Source organism: Labrus bergylta, chromosome 4, assembly GCF_963930695.1.
Source record: "Labrus bergylta chromosome 4, fLabBer1.1, whole genome shotgun sequence".
NCBI classification, from domain to species: Eukaryota; Metazoa; Chordata; class Actinopteri; order Labriformes; family Labridae; genus Labrus; species Labrus bergylta.
Window position 1 is genome coordinate 18,753,387 of NC_089198.1, and position 17,044 is coordinate 18,770,430.

At 41.2% G+C, this 17,044-nt stretch overlaps 2 protein-coding genes across 2 annotated transcripts; one reads left to right on the plus strand and one right to left on the minus strand.

Annotated features, from left to right (window-relative positions):
• Positions 1–992: 992 nt before the first annotated feature.
• Positions 993–8,050, plus strand: LOC109984051 (elongation factor 2b). Its single transcript, XM_020634053.3, has 14 exons — positions 993–1,150; positions 2,505–2,719; positions 3,693–3,874; positions 3,947–4,158; positions 4,274–4,449; positions 4,656–4,761; positions 5,063–5,315; positions 5,466–5,661; positions 5,810–5,933; positions 6,046–6,288; positions 6,376–6,729; positions 6,840–7,022; positions 7,237–7,369; positions 7,465–8,050. The coding sequence occupies exons 1-14, from the start codon at positions 1,148–1,150 to the stop codon at positions 7,656–7,658; spliced, it is 2,574 nt and encodes an 857-aa protein (XP_020489709.2). The 5' UTR covers positions 993–1,147; the 3' UTR covers positions 7,659–8,050.
• A 652-nt stretch (positions 8,051–8,702) lies between these two features.
• Positions 8,703–15,406, minus strand: LOC109984103 (BTB/POZ domain-containing protein 2-like). The gene is made up of 9 exons (XM_029277394.2): positions 14,842–15,406; positions 14,605–14,724; positions 14,185–14,341; positions 13,472–13,577; positions 13,178–13,375; positions 12,867–13,059; positions 11,541–11,628; positions 10,520–10,666; positions 8,703–9,786 (listed from the first exon to the last, which is right to left on the minus strand). Exons 1-9 carry the CDS (start codon positions 15,396–15,398, stop codon positions 9,625–9,627), a joined length of 1,728 nt encoding a protein of 575 aa, XP_029133227.2. The 5' UTR covers positions 15,399–15,406; the 3' UTR covers positions 8,703–9,624.
• Between the last annotated feature and the right edge of the window lie 1,638 nt (positions 15,407–17,044).

Genomic DNA, 17,044 nt, shown 5'->3' on the forward strand with positions numbered 1-17,044 from the left:
AGGACGAGCCTCTGGGTGCCTTGCTGGTTTGGAGTCGGGATGAGGACTGATGTCCAAGTGTAGCATCGATCCATCTAAAGGTGGAAAATAACAGCCTCAGATCCCTACTCCACATCATGTTAACACTGTTATACTGAATTTATTATTAAAAGTGATTGTGTCACATATTCAATTTAGAGTTATATTACTTCTGTGAAGGAAAGTATTAATATTATGCTCGCAAAACAAGAAGAACGTGCTTTAAAAAACAGAACTGTCATAGGTCAATATTTCTCCCACAGTATAAATGCTCTGTGTTGCAATCACACATAGACATTGTAAGATATTTTCACTTTAAACTACAGCAATCCCATGAGCAGAGTCAACACACAAAGCTGAAGGGTTCAAAATGTCTTACAAAGTAACTTATCTTACTGCCCCTTATGCTAAACTCGGAAAAATGTTTCTATTGTTTTTATGTATTGATTCGAGTGGAAGCAGCTGAATGTCTGACAGTACTTTGAGTCCAAGACGAATTTCCCAAAGGGGACAATAAAGTATAAACTACAGCTTGAAACCGGATACGTACACTCATCAAAACGTATCCCTTGTGAAAAAACAACACTTGATAAATTGGTTCCCAAACTTTTCAGATTACGACCCCCAGGGGGGTCAGAGACTGGGAGACTGGGAGACTGAGACCCCCCCTCACCGTCCCTGGAGGTGCTTAAGGCTCATGACGTAGCGCATAGCCACGCACACGCACTAGAAGGCTTATTCAAACACTGACAACACAAAAGAAAATACATAAAAATCAGTGATAGTAAAGAACAACAGGCGGTCTTTATTCAGCGACCTAGCACGTGTGCAATGCCACAGGGGAAATTTTTTTCCCCCTCAACATACCTCCTAGAAGTTAAAGCATTGTTGTCATCTCAGTGTGTTTACAGTATTGGCTCACATCCACAGAAATGTGGCGTGACCTGACGCCTGGTTTTGGAGAGACAGAGCCCTCTGCTGGCTCCGCTTCTGTACTGCACCGCTACACAACAACAGCCGCAGCAGCAGCAGCAGCGTCTGTCTAGTTACCACCGGGACTGCCAGTCCTCAAAGGCAGTGTTTACAGCAATAAACTGTCACATACTAAGAGCGACAACCTGCTGACAAAATGGTGAGTCTGGCGATGCAAGTCCGGGTGTAATTGTGTTTTATCCATTTAGAGCAGGTACATAGTGATCTGTCACTCGCTCTACCTAATAACCTTTTATGTAAAACTGTATCGATGTAGGTGCAACAAGCTGCCATGGAGCCTGACAGGTGAGAGAAACAGGTTTCTTGGCGATGCTAGACGGATTTATATTTTCAGATAAAGACTCGGTATGTCATCAGCTTGATCATACGCAGCAGCATAAAGCTGAAGGGCTGTGGCCTTTACTGCGCGGTGCGCTCTACATCACTGTGACGTTCATAGCAAAACCTCTGATATGAACCTATTGCTGCCGCATGATTACAGAAGTATCAAGTTATTATACGGTGTTTAAGAGCCTGGCATGTTTCATACACATGCTGTGACGCAGCGCATTTGCAAACTGCGTCATAACCGTATTTTACGGTCGATAAAAAAAAAATATACTACCAGATATAAGCCTAACATTAAATCAATACGTCATTGACATAAAGTGCTGCTGTGAATTTTACCGGAATGATGACTTTTAGTTCATGCTGAAAATTGTTTTTTTTTTCTTTTCAAGTAATAGTTAGTCGCCCTACGCACCTACCTTTATGAGAACACCTCCTTAAAAAAAAAGTTCATTCTGACTTAAAATGACTAACGATTGTTTCTTTAGTCTTTTATTATTAGTCATTTAGTGGATGTCTCGACTTCCTTATTGTGTTATTTTACTTGTATATATTGTGAGCTGAATTAATTCAACATGCTAGTGCTTATAGTAAAGAATAAAACGTCCTTGTTTTTCTCCATGTTAACAACTTAATTTATCATGCAAAAGCCCACACCGGTCACAAGTAAGAATGACTAAATGTCTCTGTCAGACAGTAACACAAACTGCTCTAAAAGATGCCTTTTTATTTATTTATTTTGTGCTTATATGCCTTTTTAACACATAATTGTAGACTCTTTGTGTATTATATGGTCCTGGAGGATTTTTCCTACTTTACCCATGTACATTTGACCTTCATATTAATATTTTAGGATACATTTAGGGTATGAAATCAGTACATATTCTTAACATGGTATTGTGAAATGGTAAAGCATGGCTCACATTGCTGCAGTATGAGTTGTGACTCAGTACTTCCTGATCTGTTGCTTACTTAGACACCAGAAGGTAAAGTCTTAATGTGTTGACCTCACTCTTCCTGACAGATTCAGTTACCAACAAGTCTTTCTTTTTATAACGCTGCTTGGAATAAGATCTGGTAGTGGACATAAATAAATGTCCACAAATGATGAATAAAATGTGCCTCTCTGCTGGTTGTAAATTCATCTATGTGACCTCTCACCTCAGGTTAACTTCACTGTGGATCAGATCCGTGCCATCATGGACAAGAAGTCCAATATCAGGAACATGTCTGTGATTGCCCACGTGGATCATGGGAAATCCACACTGACGGACTCGCTGGTGTCCAAGGCAGGGATCATTGCTTCATCCAGGGCTGGAGAGACGCGTTTCACAGACACACGCAAAGACGAGCAGGAGCGCTGCATCACCATCAAGTCAACGTACGTTGTGTAGAGAAGTGGGTTTAGAAACAGCTCTGTCTGTTATGAGCAACCTGATAAAGGCGGCAGTTTGAAATCTTAAGTATTTCTCTGTTAAAAATAATGTTCAAGAGTAAAATAAGCAAAAAATAATAATAATTAGATGAAGACAGATTATATTCTATAAGGTTTAAAACCCAAACAATTCTGCCTCATTGGTACTGTGTGAGTGTTATTTGATTAGATTGATCAATAACACAAGATGATCATCCCCATCAGTGTGTGAATGGGTAGGTGTGACATGTGGTGTAAAAGAGCTTTGAGTAGTCAGAAGACCAGAAAAGCGCTATACAAGCTCAGTTCCATTTACCTTCTTTTATCAACACTGATTGGTGCTGTAGAATGACATCACAATTTTCCTTATGGAGCCCCGCCTACTTCCAACAAGTGAAAAGAAAACAGAAAACCGCGCAGACAAAAATAAATGAAAGTTGTCACTAAGGCAAAAATAAAAGTGTATATGTTGGAATAAACCATTCATAGTGAGATGCTGATTGGAAAAAAAGGTTTTCTGTGCCTTTAAATAACAATGGCCGACTTGTTCAGGATCCCTTAACTGAGTTTTCTCTGGAGAAAACTTCAGCAATAAATTATAAATGTTGGTTTTGGTTACAGTTACGCCATGGTCTGAGACCACAAGACACTGTTAGGTTCACATGAAGATGGTAAAAAATTGCATCAGTTAAAGCACTGGCACTGAAATTGATTTGAATCCTTAGTTATTTGCTGATACCGCTCCGGATGAGCCAGCATTTGAACAGGGACATCTCTCAGAAATTCCGCTCCATTTAAGAAGCATCTGACTCATCAGAGACCAGTATCATGATGACTCAGTTTAGGAATTCATTTGGTTGAACTTCATTTTACATATTCTTGACATGTTAATTTCATTAAAATGCACCTGTCCCCTTCCTGTCCCCTTTCTCTTATTCAGGGCCATCTCTCTGTACTATGAGCTTGAAGAGAGCGACTTGGCGTTTATCAAGCAGTGCAAAGACGGAAACGGCTTCCTTATCAACCTCATTGATTCTCCAGGTCATGTCGACTTCTCCTCTGAAGTCACTGCTGCCCTCAGGGTGACTGACGGAGCCCTGGTGGTGGTGGACTGTGTCTCAGGTAACTATTTAATGACCCCCTCCCCTTCCTTTTACTTTTCACAGTGACTCACCTATTTGTGTCCTCCGACAGGTGTGTGTGTGCAGACTGAGACGGTACTGCGGCAGGCCATCACTGAGCGCATCAAGCCGGTTCTGATGATGAATAAAATGGATCGGGCGCTTCTTGAGCTGCAGCTGGAGCCAGACTCGCTCTTCCAGACGTTTCAGCGAATTGTGGAGAATGTCAACGTCATTATCTCTACCTATGGAGAGGACGAAGGGGGACCCATGGGGAACATCATGGTGAGGCAGATGCATAAACACCACTCAAAGAAACAAACAAATGTTGTAGTACGTTTATTTCAAAGCATACCGAATAGAACTTGGGTGAAGCATACTTTACCATTTCCCCCCTCAGATCGACCCTGTTATTGGTACTGTTGGGTTTGGCTCTGGCCTCCATGGATGGGCTTTCACTTTGAAGCAGTTTGCTGAGATGTACGTGGCCAAGTTCACAAAAGGGGAATCGAAGCTTGGTTCAGCAGAGAGGTGTAAGAAGGTGGAGGACATGATGAAGAAACTGTGGGGAGAAAGGTAAACATTGCAGAAGTAAACTTTTATATCACTGTAGCTTAAACCAGAGGACAATAGAAAAAACAAGTTTTGTTTTTAGATTTTCTCACAAACATCTAAAAGTTTGCATCATTGTTTTACTTCAATCTTTCGCACAATTACACCACGATTTGAAGTTCAATGTCGACAAATTGATTGTCATGATCTTGTACTATATTCATACGCAGATACTTTGATCCAAATGCTGGCAAATTCAGTAAGTCTGCCACCGGTCCTGATGGCCAGAAACTTCCTCGCACCTTCTGCCAGCTTGTTTTGGACCCCATCTTTAAGGTAAATGGAGTATAAAAAAAAAGACATAAACCCAAAATACACGAGTCAGGACTTCATATTTCTAATTACCTGGGACATATTGCAATAAAAAAATGCTCCTCAATAGATTACAATTTCCTGGAAGACGCTAAGATTTGACTTCGGCCAGTATTGTTGAACTTCTCTACAAAAAAAAGGAAGCTACCAGAATAATACAAAAAGATCACACAGATTTGCACATAGAGGCTTTAAAAAGGTTGACTTAAAAAAAGAAAATAAATCAAACTCTTTTCACCGTGGTGTTTTCTTATTGCCCTCTTAGGTGTTTGATGCCATCATGAATTTCAAGAAGGACGAGACGGCAAAACTCATTGAAAAGCTGGATGTCAAACTGGACACGGAGGACAAGGAGAAAGAGGGGAAGCCCCTGCTGAAGGCCGTAATGCGTCGCTGGCTGCCTGCCGGAGAGGCTCTGCTCCAGATGATCACCATCCACCTGCCGTCCCCCGTCACTGCACAGAAATACCGCTGTGAGCTGCTTTATGAAGGGCCAGGAGACGACGAGGCCGCCATGGGTCAGTGGAACATTTTCACACAATCAACTTCTCCCACTGGAGAAAAAAATATGTAAAAAAAGGGTTTTTAAATTAAATAATCACAGCAACTTGTAAGATTTAATTTGTATATTTAATACCCAGGACTTACTGTGTCTGCTGTCTTCTCAGGTATCAAAAACTGCGATCCTAAAGCACCTTTGATGATGTACATTTCAAAGATGGTCCCAACTACTGACAAGGGACGTTTCTACGCTTTTGGCCGAGTATTCTCCGGCTGCGTGTCCACCGGCCTGAAGGTGCGCATCATGGGGCCAAACTACACCCCCGGAAAGAAGGAGGATCTTTACGTCAAACCCATCCAGAGGTGAGCAGGTTTCTGTTTAAAGCCACCAACAGAGAATTGAGAGGAAAGAAAAAGGAGTAGTCATTTCATGCATTTCTTGTGATCCTTTTGTTAAAATAAAAATGTCTGTAACTTCCTCATATACATGTCCTTCTTTTCCTCCATCCAGGACCATTCTGATGATGGGTCGGTATGTGGAGCCCATTGAAGATGTCCCATGTGGCAACATTGTTGGTCTTGTTGGAGTAGACCAGTACCTGATTAAGACAGGAACCATCACCACCTATGAACAAGTAGTGTATTGATTTTTTTACTCATGTATGGTTATTGATCAAATGCCTATTGATTGGTAGAAGCAAAAACACTAAAAGAAAAAGTCCTTTAGCTGGCTCTCTGTGTCCACAGGCCCACAACATGAGGGTGATGAAGTTCAGTGTGAGTCCTGTGGTCCGAGTCGCTGTGGAGGCCAAGAACCCTGCTGACCTACCCAAGCTGGTAGAGGGTCTGAAGCGTCTGGCCAAGTCTGACCCCATGGTGCAGTGCATCATCGAGGAGTCTGGGGAGCACATCGTCGCTGGAGCGGGAGAGCTCCACCTAGAGATCTGCCTCAAAGACCTGGAAGAGGACCACGCCTGCATTCCACTGAAGGTGAGACATGTAAAACATAGATTTTTTTTCATCTATAGGTGACATATAGTGTTTTTTATTCTGACCCTGACCTTCATCGCTTTCCAGAAATCAGACCCAGTCGTGTCTTACAGAGAGACAGTGATGGAAGAATCAGACCAGATGTGTCTTTCCAAGTCTCCCAACAAGCACAATCGTCTCTTCATGAAGTCCCGCCCTTTCCCCGACGGCCTGGCTGAAGACATTGAGAAGGGGGAAGTCACCGCTCGGCAGGAGCTAAAGGCCCGCGCTCGTTACCTTGCCGACAAATATGAGTGGGAGGTGACAGAAGCCAGGAAGATTTGGTGCTTTGGTCCAGACGGGTCAGGGGCTAACCTGCTGATTGACATGACGAAGGGGGTTCAGTACCTCAACGAGATCAAGGACAGTGTGGTTGCTGGTTTCCAGTGGGCGACCAAGGAGGTGGGTGGCAGTTAAAAATTGACAGAAAGTGCTGAGTTTTAATTAATTGTTGAAATGATACTTGTATTCTCCTGAGAATATTCTTATCAGTTCCTGTCTTCATCCTGCAGGGGGCTCTATGTGAGGAGAATTTGCGCGCCGTTCGCTTTGACATTCATGATGTTACACTGCACGCCGACGCCATCCACCGTGGTGGAGGACAGATCATCCCAACAGCCCGTAGAGTCCTGTACGCCTGCCAGCTCACTGCTCAACCTCGACTCATGGAGCCTGTTTACCTGGTGGAAATACAGGTGTGTAAGGAGGCCTTTGACCTCCAAAACAAAGTGTTAAATCTAAAGTGAAGCTATCTACAAAGGTTTTGGGGATTGACGTGAGAAAGTTCAGACTATCAAATTGACTGTTCTGTTTGAGGACTGAGAGCTACTTTACGCCTCGTCTACGTTATGTATGAAAGGTCTGATACCTCTTCATAATACATGTCTGTTGTGCCTCTTGTCGGCGCAGTGCCCAGAGCAGGTGGTCGGCGGGATCTATGGCGTGCTGAACAGGAAACGGGGTCACGTGTTTGAGGAGTCCCAAGTCATAGGCACTCCCATGTTTGTGGTGAAAGCCTACCTCCCTGTCAACGAGTCCTTTGGTGAGTTTGAGTTCTTTACATTTCCTCTGATTAAGAAAAGGAACAGGGTCAAACAGGTGTAGACATTAACTTATTTTATCTTTCCTTGCCTCTAGGGTTCACAGCTGACCTGCGTAGTAACACTGGAGGCCAGGCCTTCCCCCAGTGTGTGTTTGATCATTGGCAGATCCTCCCGGGAGACCCCAGCGACCCCACCAGCAGACCTTTCAGCGTTGTTGCTGAAATTAGGAAACGTAAAGGTCTGAAAGAGGGCATTCCTGCCCTTGACAACTATTTGGACAAACTCTAAAAACTGACCGGGGTTATTAAATACCAAATGAATCTCCAAACCCTACCCCATGGGCACTTTAATAAAGATACATTGCACAAATTGTTTTGACTTTGAGTCAGGAGCAGAAACAAAGCTGAACCCTTTGTTGTTAGCTAGTGGAAGCAACAATGCTTTTTCATTTCACAGCTACAGAACACCAAGTGCCTAGGGTGAGGGTTTTGGGGAGCAATTAAATCAAAAGTTTTCCTTGTTTCTTCTATTCCTCCACATCATCCCCCTCCCCTCCCACTCATCTACAAGGATGGGCCTGTTCAGTGCACTGTGATACTGCTGCTGCTGCAATAATGCATATGTAAAGGGATCATGGGCAGATTAAACCATGGAAATCACAATAAAGGTGTTAAGTCAAACTCCCTGGATTGGTCCCTTTTTTCAGTGGATATATTTTATAAAAGATGTTCAGCTTGTGATGACAACGCCTTGATTATTCACTTGTGAGTTAGAGTAGAACAGACTACGGCTACAACCAGGAGCCCATTAGCTTAGCTTCACACAGGATAGGGAAACAAAATCCATCTGCCCACAACTCTAAGACATACCAGACATTACCATATTCAGGTGCTTTACTGCACAAATGCAGTGCTAAATCAACAATTGGCAGTTTTAGAGGGATTTTTTTTCTGTAACAGGAAGGAAGTCAGAACAATTAGAAAACAAATAGTCCTGAATAAAATGTTTGGTTTGAGTTCTTTAGAGGGGAAAAAATTATTTATTTGTAGTTGGCTATAAAATAATTGATAAATCAAAATGTTCGTACAAAAAAATGATTTCTCATTATAAAAAAAAGCAGTAATGTAAGCTCTTATACTTCAAGCTTGATAATAATTAATATTCTAACATTTTTATTACCTTTTCATTTATTTCCCCATCATCTGCATTTTTTTTAAAGCCTCATACATCATTCATTCCATACATAATGACTGCTGCCCTGTTTTTAATTTTTATAAAACTAAACTAACCTTATTCCTGTTTTTTTCTCTCTCCAAAAAACAAGCACCATAGTACTTTTTCCTCACTCTTTAATCAATAGTTATTTCAAGTTACATATAATGTTAATAAATGCCACTTTAATATACAACCCTCTGACCAAGAGGGAAAGCCCCTCCGCCCACACTCTTAAAAACAAAGCTAGAATGAAACATATCTGAAGAGTTAGTGTGCATCCATAGAACAGCGAATGAACATATGCAAGGCCGAGAAGTGCAAGGTATCTTGAGTATAGGCAACTACCAAGCAAGGACACAAGATATCACAGATTGTACTGTATGTAGAAACCCCAACAAAATGTCTTACCATTATCAAGTTGTTAAGCTTAAAATGAAGAATGGTTCAAATTCACCAAGAGTTCGTAAAGCCGCTGGGGTTTATGGTACTTACAGCTGATGAAGAATTGTGAAATGCTGGTCACGACTCATTGGTGATGAGGAGCTTCGCTTGGCAAATCTGATAATCTGTACATTCATACATTTGCAGCTCTCTTTTGCATTGATGCTGTGGCGTACAGAAAGGGGAATTGTACAGCTTAATTAGAATTCAGTGTCAAGTCTTATGCTGCTATCCACAGCATCGATATTGATACTGTGAATTATCTGAGAGGCTCCTCCCTCCTTCTCTCCTTCCCTTGTGGAGTCACTTACAGTCATGTCTGATTCAGAGACTTGCATTATACGACACAAAGGGATAAAGGAAGCCAGTAGAAAGAGAGAGAGCATCTCAAATGACGAGCTACACCCCATGTAGTGACCTACATCGCTTAATGGCTACTTGACCTCCAGCGTGGTCAGCAGTTGTTCACTACATGGAGGGAGCAGTATAATGTCTGAGAGTTTTAGTCCCCAGTACGGCTGCTGAGGAGTGGCCCCCCCCGAGCTGGTGTCATGTTCTCGTCACATTTGATGGAAGATAGCTGGTATATGAGGGGCGACTATGTGTAGAAGATCACCTCAGGAATCTGTCCGTCCTCTACTGAAGTGCCGTTGTTGTTGCCCGCTGCGTAACAGAAGGTGAAACACGTCTTTGTGCCAGTGGATGATGACTCGTGCGTTACCTTACGCATTCCCTTCGTCCCATAATGAGAGTCTGGACCCTGCAGGACAGAGAGAGGGAAGTTTAATTAACTGCAGGAGCTTGTTGCAGAGTGACAGTTTAGATATTCTCAACGTAATGCAGTGAGAAAAGAAACCAGAGCTCAAGTTGTTCAGAAGCAATTCAATATTCAAGGGAGGCTTCTCAACTGTGAATATGTGTTTGTGTTCTTTGTCTTCAATTAAAAATCTAAGATAAACTTCGATTTTTTGACTGCTGTAATCATAAATAGGCATATTAGTGGCACAGGGCAAAAAGGCAGGAAAATATACACAGCTCAGAGTAGTGTGGGACTCATCAACATTTGTACTGCACAAATACAGAAAATAAAATGATGTTTAGGTGTAATGACGATGACCTCTTTATTTGTGCATCTGGTAACAATTCACATCAAGGATGTTAATCCTTCTTCATATATTTACAAACAATTTCGGCACAGTAACATTTATAGTGAAAATCTCTAGCTTTTGACAGTACAGTGAAAAAGCAGTTTTGTATCCCATTACTAGAATTATCAGTTTTAATATATGCATAAAAGCAAATTCAGCTGATTGCAGAATTGTTTTGTCTTTAAATCATACATAACGGCAGAGAAATGACAGAAAGTGACTCATTGACTGTCAGATGATAACTTGTAACACTGTTAATTTACAGTTTAAAACAAAACATTGAAAAAGTATCTGCAGGTTTATCCCCAAGATATAATCACAGATGTAAACTGAGGAGTCACATACCTTCAGTGTAGCGCAGGCAGTGTAGTTGACGTTGGGTAATATCTCCACTGGTTCTTTGAACATGACTCTGAAGGTGTTGGCTGACCCATCACAGCTGAAGCCTGTATCATTCTGACCAAGCACTGTGTTACTGTCTGTATGAATGATCTGCAGCGAGACAAAAAAAACACACACAAATCTAAAACACAGGGATGTGATTGACAAATTACAAAAAAGCAAGAAAAATATGTTTTACAAACGTGGAGTTCTTGTGTTCCTGCACTGTATTAGTCCTAAAGCAGTATACAAGTATACAACTGTATACAAGTAGCTAATGTAGTTCTGTGGGAGAGAACTGGATTATCTCTAGTTGTCTTTATGCACTTGTTAGAATGGCAAAAAATGAACATTCAAACATGAACCAGAATGTGATTCATCCCTGTGACAAGGTGACTTTAATTGAGTTTTACCTGAATGTTGACTTTGATTACTGTAGGGGTGAGGACAAAGTATGTTGCATAGAGTTTTAAAAAGTTCCACGACTTATTTATTTAGAGCAGATTAGCCTCGTGTAGGGATGCTTGTTATCGAACATGTGGTAAATTTAATGGAGTGCAGAGGAACCCCAGCAGCAACACATTGCACTAAAACAATTAAAACAACGCCTAAAAAGTTCAAATTTAACAAATGACATCGCACCTCAATCTTTAAATCTAAAGAAGGAACATTACAGTGGATGCTCTTTTTCTGATCACCTGCAGAGCAAACAAACACTTCCTGCAACATGAACTTGAGGGGTGGAGAGCAGGGGCAGATTGTTGTATTCAGTCAAGTATAAAGAATTAAAAAAAACAAAAAACAGTTGGCAGATATATTTAAGTGGCTGTATATCTGGGTGGTCTATCTTGTGGGCTTATATTTCAGGTCGGAAAATCAGGGATTCGTGACATATCCGAAAGAATCACATTCTTGAAAACATATTGTAACATTCCCTAAAACAGTGAAACAGGACACAAAACTTCCTAGCAGGTTGAGTCCACACCTGTATGTTAACTTGGTAGTCTGTGGGTCCGTGTATAGAGCCATAGAGACCGAAGCCAACCACAAATATCCTTCTGTTTACTGAGAACCTGAAAAGAAAAAAAGGAGTATGAATTCATCAACAACAGAGAAATTATGATGGTTAACTGTGTCAAATTTTAGGTTCAATTTGTTATTTGTCTTAGTGTGTTTCTTTAGTAGTTCTCTTCTCTCACTTGTCACAAGAGGAAAAGCAAATGTGAAAAAAAACACCAAAAAATGTGAATTCATTCAGCCATGCCAGCTTTTATTTGCTTAATGTTTCATATACTTTACTCCTGATTGGAGGTCTGCAGTCACCACAGGCTTGAGACATTTCCACTTTCGTTCTAAAACAGTAATTCCCAACTCATGAGCTGTGATCATGTGTCTTAATAGGAGGGATTGTTGTTAGCTGGCTGAGTGAGACTAACGTAGTTGTAGGGGACATTAAACATCATAACGTCAACAAAAACATGGGCATGTGAAGCTTTGAGTCGACAATGTGAAGGTCATGTGACCCTAGTGTTTTTTTGCTGCTAGCATAATGTAGATTTTTTTTTTTTCCAGGTGATTGAGTTCAAACTTCCAAAATCATAAAAGCGGTGTTGATTTGTGGGGATTATTTTGCCGAAATAATGTGTAGTATTACAAAGGTTTGCATGCCACAAAGCTTATTTTCTACATTAATCCAAATCCACAGTAAAAATCAGATTAGCTTTTTGTTAAGAATATCCCAGCAGTGCTTCGTTTTAGGACTACAAATAGAAGCACTCAATGACTACATAATCCATGTAGGCTTTTAACATATTGTAGCAAACCACATCTTTGATGCTCAGTATTCTCAGTATTTTGATGATAGGCCAACAGATTATTTTATCGGCCTCTTAAATGTGTGTTCTAATAAATACAAGCCGCTTGCTTATGTTAAAGAGTACAATACAGATATGGTCAAACTGAATAATGTATTATCTGTTCTTACAGCCTGACTTAATGCAAGTCTCATTTAACTCTCAGTTTAAGTTGGAGAGAAGAAGGGACATGTGTAAATGCAGCACATGTTTTTTTCACTAAAAGAACTGTTCTTGTTTTACTTTATCATACCAGGCTGGAACTCTGGAAGTGGACTTTAATTGACTTAATTGTACATTTTTTACTTTACTATAAGCAAATTACAATAAAACAACAAAAATGTAGCAAATGGCTAAATGTTTATTAAGAAACAGATTAAAATAAATGTGCTTTAAAGAAAGAAAAGAAAGATGAAGAGGTGCTAAATAGATCTTTAAAAGCTCTGCTCCTCACTCACCGTATGCGGTCGCTTGTCCCGCTGTAACCCCAGCGGCTCTCCACCTGCCCAAACCGGGTGATACTGCACTCCTTCCCGCGGAGGCAGCAGCGGGGCCGGTCAATGAATTCTACACGAGGCTTTGGGTTGACTGTGAAGTGGAGGAAGAGACTCACCACCTCTCTGTCAGTCAGAATACTGGACTGGGCTGGACCTGTGGGGACAAGGACAAGACACTGAGTCAGGGTCAAGGGTCTGAAGCACTGGATGTGTTTTTAAAAAAATGCTGTGGAAGTAAACTACAGAGATGGTTTAATTTGGATTCTTGTGACCTGCAGCAAACTCCTCAATGGTCATGAGAGGGAAGCGGATAAGTGTTAGAGCTTTGCCCAGGACTTTGCGCTTGTTTTCAGGCGTGGGCTGCAGCTGCTGCCTGTGGGCTTCTGCCTCCGCCCAACGCACCGCAGCAACAAACAAACGCACCTCCCTCACCCCAAGAGTATCTCTCTCCAACACTGCCACCAATGTATCTAAGAGAGGGGGAGACGAGAAAGCCATGTTTAGTTACTCCAATATCCTAAATTACAACATGAAGCAATATGACAACATTCAAAAGGCAACATTACCCGGATCTATGTCTGTAAAGCCTTCAGCAGCGAGAGCATCTCCAGTGTTCTTATCAATGTTTTCTAGACAGAGGCTGGCAAGCTGAGGCTCGTCAAACAAGCGGGCCTGAAACAAAAATACACCACATAGTTTTAAGAACACATTTATACTACACGGCCTTGTTAGAGAACAAAAAACAAGTTCACTCAAAAAGAATGACAGATCCAAAAGTACTATTTTGGAGAAACACACTTGTTCTATGTTGGTAGGGCAGGGTGTAAAACCTTAAAGCTCTCACTACTTTTTTTAAACACACCAAAAGCTGTTATTTTTGATTAAATAAGCGAACAGTATCAGAAGAAATAATAATTTTGCCCATTATAGACTCATTCAGAAAAGTTGTATTTGGCTGCTTGTGTGTAGAAAATTGTGAACATATAATTTGTAATTTCTCAAAATAAGCAATCCTATAATTATTGCTTTGGTAAACCAATAATCAGCTTTTGTATCAGCACCAGTCTCATGAAGTAAAAGGCGTAACCCTTTTGTTGGTTTAAAATTTCAACTCTTCTGTATACTGACATGTTTATTGGAAAAATAAATATATTGAATTTTAGGGCAAAAAAAAACAACTTAAAGCTGCAGTTTTTGACCATATGGATGGAGTTATTAAAATCAGCCTTTAAAAAACATTGAATGGCAAACAGGAACTCATAGTTGTTGGAAGACAGACCTGTGTGAGCAGCATAAAGGCATTGTCTGCTCTCAGGTTCTTCTTTAGGAACTCCACACAGTGAGCCTCCAGGGCCGGCACTGCGTACTTTTTGGCTGTGTATAGTGTAGTCATCACTGTCTCGGGACCAATCTGGACCTCATCAGAGTAGAGAAACCTGCAAGAGAACCACAAGTTATACAAGACTTTACCTTTTAACTGTGGCCCACAATTCACAAGGCTGTGCATGTACACAATAACGAAAAATAATAACACATTTTAAAATTGATGTTGCATTGTGTGGTCTTAATTTTAGCTGCTGATTGATGTTTTTTTTCTAATGAGGATGAACAGTTGAAAGAAAAAGAAAAATACAGGCCCAATTTCAGGACGTGCATCGGCGTAATTGACACGCTTTCTGTCCGGATGTCAGGAACTTACTTCAGTAGGGCCAGAAAAGCAGCTGGTTCAACATCAGGAAGCTCAATCTCAGTGGAGGTCGTCGCCATCCCTCCGTTAAACATGGCATCAAACACAGCGCTGCCCACCGCCAGAACAAACCTGACAATGTCAACAATGTCAACAATCAGCGACAGCAAGCCAGAGCTTCAGTGTTTTGCGCTTTACAGTCTGAGTGAGCTAAAGTTTTAAAAGGGCTGTTCTAGTTAATCCTCTTACCTGTGTGCAGGTATCCTCTGAACCCCCATTCCTTTGCCCACTAAAAAATGAACGTCACTGAGCACCTCGTTGTTAAACAGGAACGCGAACCTCTCCTTGACGGTGCTCTTCGTCGCCTGCCAATTGTACACCGGCTCTCGGTACACCAGCACGGACGCAGCTGCCGGAGTGGCGGTGGGTGCTGCCGCCTGGGGCGCGTTGGACGCTGCAGTGGTTGCCATGTTGGACGCCGGGGTGGCCATGGCTCCGGCTGCCGCAGCACCTGCCGCAGCGGACTGCTGCAGGGAGTTCTGCGCAGTCGGCGGAGCTCCGGCTGCGACGCCGTTGCTGTCTCCCCCGCCAGGCCCTAGCTGCGGGTTGGGGCGCCTCGCAGCCCCCTGTGCTCCCCCGGTCGCCCCAACCGCGCCGCCGTTGGTTGCCGGCATGGAGAAAACGCTGTTGCTGGGCTGGCTGTTTCCCAAAGGACCCGGACCGGAGAAATTAAGGCAGGGAGGCCTGCCGCTGTTGTCCCCAGCAGCCATCTTGAACCTAGCGTAGGCGTAAACAAGGAATTTCATTGCTTGGTGTATTTCTGGTAGTGTCACAGTCAGAGCTGCCTTTGCTGCCCTCTGGCGTTTATCAATGGTAGCACACTACAAGGTGCTCTCAATCAAACACTATGAATAACATAACACGTCTAGATATCTGTTTATAGTTGGTATTAACTCAAATTAATACTGGTTAGATAAAAAGCTAAATAGTATCTTGTTTTAGTACCAATATTGAGGAATGTGTAAAGCCTGTTAAGTTAAGGCCAAACTTGGTGGATTTAGTGCTCATCACAGATCTCTATCAGCAAATTTTAGGTCACATTTGAACCCAGGTCTTTATTATTTTAAAGACACTGTAGTAAAGACAGTGTTAACCTTTGACACAACATACCAAAGAGAATTAGCTGTCATTACTTAGGCTCCTATGTCGTATATTTGTTAGCTTAACTAAAATGAAATAGGATCTGATGACAAAAGTAAGTGTTTTAATGTCAAGCAAATACAAATAATTGTAATGACTATAGCAATCGTGTAAAATGTAGTGAAGCATTTAATATGCAAATTAGAAAAAAATTGGTTGTTTAAGTGTGCTTTGAATAACTAATGAGCAGCAAAACTATTTATATGCAACTTAACCTATTTTTCTCAGAGGCTAGCATGAAGGAAAACAAGATTTAAAAAAAAACATTTCTTGACTAAGTGTCACATTTTATTATATTAAACTTAACAAACTGTTGAAGTATACTGTCAGGTCTGTTCACTTTTTCACTGGAGTCAACAGACCTGAACAGAAAATCAATTTTGCTTGAGGCTTCCCAGTACTGTTAGTTCAAGAGTCAAAGGAAAAGCATTAAAACAATAAATGAAAAATAAAACCACTTGTACATTTGTCCTTTATGAAAGATTCATTAAATTGAAATGTATGAGGCAATATATGGGCATCATATGTATGGCCCTTTTTATCAGTAGGCTTTTGATATTGCTTAATGATCATTTGGTTTGCAAGGTTTTTTTTTTTTTTTTATTAAATTATTATTATTATGGCCATGGATGACCTGACACTAAGAACAACAAAATGATGCCCTTTTCTTTTTAGGCCAACCAGTAACGTAGGTATAAACAAATCTTAATTTCTACCCTTCTTGTTCACCAGAGCTATTTAATATACTTTTGAAACATGTCTGTTGAAATGCAGTGAAAAACATTGAAATAGTTAAGCAGAGTGTATAAGCTTTTCATGTGTAGTAAACTAGAACTATTGGAAACGCTCGATATCACACCAGGAGCCTGATAGAACTAATAGCCTTCATCTTTATTTTTTATTAATTTAATTATCAATATTTTTGTTTATTTATTTGGGACAGAGGAAGTTATTGAACATCTGTAGCCTATAAAACATACAGGGTGTTTATTTGCAAAGAGCTACCGCGTTAAGAACAGATACAAACATTGTCAGGTCCAAAATGAGCCTGCATGTTGCACAATGCAGGACAGCTACTTTCATGATGCGCAGTGTAATTGTCCTGTTGAAAATGTACAAGGCCACGTTTTGCTTTGTAACTTTCGAAACAATGAATGGGATTCCTCTTCGCCATCACTGAGTGCGTTTCAACCGGCATGATCAGGTTTAACACAGCTCCATCCCGTCTCCAGCCCTCATCATCATCATCCTC

Bases quoted from the DNA above. Each gene is read 5' to 3' on its own strand.
- LOC109984051 (XM_020634053.3), top strand. The intron at 4,159-4,273 runs GTGAGGCAGATG...TTCCCCCCTCAG, and splicing joins GACCCATGGGGAACATCATG to ATCGACCCTGTTATTGGTAC. The intron at 5,316-5,465 runs GTCAGTGGAACA...CTGTCTTCTCAG, and splicing joins AGACGACGAGGCCGCCATGG to GTATCAAAAACTGCGATCCT.
- LOC109984103 (XM_029277394.2), bottom strand. From the start codon at position 15,398: ATGAAATTCCTTGTTTACGCCTACGCTAGGTTCAAGATGGCTGCTGGG. The intron at 14,342-14,604 runs GTAAGTTCCTGA...GTTCTCTTGCAG, and splicing joins GCTTTTCTGGCCCTACTGAA to GTTTCTCTACTCTGATGAGG. The intron at 13,060-13,177 runs GTCACAAGAATC...TTGTCCCCACAG, and splicing joins CATTGAGGAGTTTGCTGCAG to GTCCAGCCCAGTCCAGTATT.